This window comes from Atta colombica, unplaced genomic scaffold, assembly GCF_001594045.1.
Source record: "Atta colombica isolate Treedump-2 unplaced genomic scaffold, Acol1.0 scaffold108, whole genome shotgun sequence".
NCBI classification, from domain to species: Eukaryota; Metazoa; Arthropoda; class Insecta; order Hymenoptera; family Formicidae; genus Atta; species Atta colombica.
In genome coordinates, this window is record NW_017259193.1 from 37,076 (window position 1) to 39,986 (window position 2,911).

The window sequence follows — 2,911 nt, forward strand, 5'->3', positions numbered from 1 at the left end:
ATATATATATTATATATAGGATGAGATTGCTTACAAGACTACTGTACTTAAAAAAAAATTTCTTTGTTGCTTTGTGCTTGATGAAAAGTTATATCCTGAGGAATGTAAATCAAGGAATTCCGCTTGAAGTTTTCGCTGCAATATGAATCTATGCGTATATACATTATACATATATTCATATATAATGCGTTGTAATATTTCACTTATATTATTCAAATGTACAGAAACTAGCAAAATGCCCCTTTGATACACATGCAATTTGGAGGAAAGAACATTTCTCTACGTAGTAGATACGCGTAGCGAATGCATGGTGACGTGTTTCGCAGTAAATCCGGAGGCGGTAAGTTGCGTCTGTTGTATTCAGCGCGGAATTCATCATCACATCTGACGCAGGAAGTGCCCGGTTGCACTTTACAATAGACCGATTGCGCCGACGATACTAAATCCGATTACAGCCAAAGGAACGTATCTATAATTCCATTTCGCGGGGAACAATGCGACTGTTTGCTTATTATCGCTAAGTCAATTATGTCGTTTTGCGTTCGCGATCATTTCCTTTTCTATATGTTGCCTACATGTATGGCACAATATCGAATTATTATTGTACAAAACGGATTGGCATCTTTTATATAGATTACGAGAATAGAAACAGATTATATTATTAAAAAATGACTCACTTCAAAAGTGACACAATTAAAAATATATCCCGGTAAAAAATGTTTCATGTATGAAACATATATAAATATATCTATACATAACATGTATAAATATACATAGCATATATAATATATGAAATATGTCTATACATGGTCATACATTATTCTTCTTTCTTTTGTAAAATTACTGTTTAGTATAGAAAAATAATAATAATAATGAGAAAAACATAAAAATTAATTAAAAAGATAAATTTTTTCAGAAAAAAATATGTTTGATAAAATGTAGAAGAATCGCTCATACATAATTATATGTAATATTTATAATTATGTATGAGCAACTTTTTTATATTTCTCCAAACATGATTTAAAAAAAAAACAATATGAAAATTCTTTTAATTATTTTATATTTTCTCATTATTATTATTATTATTTTACTTATTTATTTAAATAGTAATTTTACAAAAGAAAGAAAAATGATCATGTATGGATATAATTATATATATTTATGTATGTTTAGATATATTTATGAAAAATTTTATAGCGAGTAATTTTTGAATCATTTCATGGTGTTGTATAAACATTCTATATCAATCTTCATGAACTCTAACTTAACTTTATAACGAAATTATCAAAGAGCGCCGAAGAAGATGATTTAAAAAAATATCAAAAGTTTGTGTTGCGTCTCGCAACACAAAAAGTGCGATTTTTAAATTATTACTACGAATGTATTAGCTAAATGTGTGCTCTATCAATCTTTAAAAATAAATTAACTCATTCAAAAAAATGATCAAATTTGTTACAATTCAAAAAGAGCGATTAAAATAGATTATCAATCTAGATTATCAATCGTTGTAAGTGTAATTTTTTAAGAATCGTGAAATAAAAATGACATTCAATCATTTTAAAACTCCTATTCATTCATCATTATTATTTCAGATTATAACATCAGAAGCGAAAAAATACACAATAAAAATTTTTAGGAATTATATTTGAACAGAAATATTTTTCAATAAAAAACAATGTTTACAATACACTAAACATTAAACATTATATAAGAAGTAAAATATATTTTTGTTAAATCAAAACGCACGGATTATTTGTATTTTTTGCTCTCAATCGCTCATTTTTCTAGTTATTATATTTTATTATCTGAAGAACCCAATTTTATATTATTTTTATTTTAAACATTAAATTTATAAAATATACTGAAAATAGTGAAACTATTTTCTTATGTGTATGTATACAATATATTATTAAATTAATAGTTTTTTATATATGTATACAATATTATTAATTTGGTAGTCTGTCGTAATTACATAACTCATTTTGATAGTCTAAAGGCTTAGGACGTTCGCACGGAATGCAAGAGATCCGAGCTCGACTCCCGGCCGAGACAATATTTTTCGCAATAAGTTTATTACAATTTTTTAAGATTAAATTTGGGAAATTTGGGGAGATTATTAATATTTCAGATTGATTGCGTTAAAACTCTGACAACCATATCGGCAAATTATAATTTGCCGCAATTATAATTTTGAATGTCATTTTTATTTCACGCAACGATAATTTCTGAAATTAATTTATTTATATGAATATATATAGTATAATAGTTCAACATCTTAACATTCAGACAATAGTGGTGCTTCGTATTTAAAGTAATAGCTCATTTTGTTATATAATTTATTATAACATATATATTAATTATACATATATAATTAATTGTCTTATATATGGTTTATCATTGAAACAAAAGGAGAAAGATGATGTTAATGATGAAGCTCTCCGGGGCAAAGTTTCCTTAAGCACAGAGACAGAAAGATACATAAGTAGCACAAAAATAAAAAAGTATAACAATTATCACAAAAACAAACCGCATGAAGAGCTACATTAATTGATAAAAACGCAAGTATATTTAACTAAAGTCGTAATAATTTACATCAACTATATATGAAACCTAGTTATTAGTAATTAAAAGATAATTAAAACATTTTCTCTTGATATTTTAAGAGACGTCCGCATATGTCCACTCATTCCAGTTCCACAGCATAATATCTGAAAGAATTTTTGAAAAGTTCGACTCAGTTCGACACAACGGCTGCATGAGCACATCAACACGAGCTAGTAGCAAGCAGTTTTCTATCATTTCTAAATTCAAACTCGCTAAACAAAGCGATAAATCTCTTACAACAGAAAATAGTGAAGATGAGACAATCGATGAAATAATCCCTCTTAGCTCTGATCTTGAGCCATCTTAA

At 26.9% G+C, this 2,911-nt stretch overlaps 1 protein-coding gene across 1 annotated transcript in view; it reads left to right on the top strand.

Annotated features, from left to right (window-relative positions):
• The window catches only part of LOC108693177 (paramyosin-like), a 24,908-nt gene extending 21,997 nt beyond the window's left edge, over nucleotides 1–2,911 (top strand). The window contains exon 17 of the mRNA XM_018201991.1: nucleotides 2,693–2,911. Within this exon, the coding sequence (XP_018057480.1) occupies nucleotides 2,693–2,911 (219 nt within the window). The remainder of the gene's footprint in view (nucleotides 1–2,692) is intronic.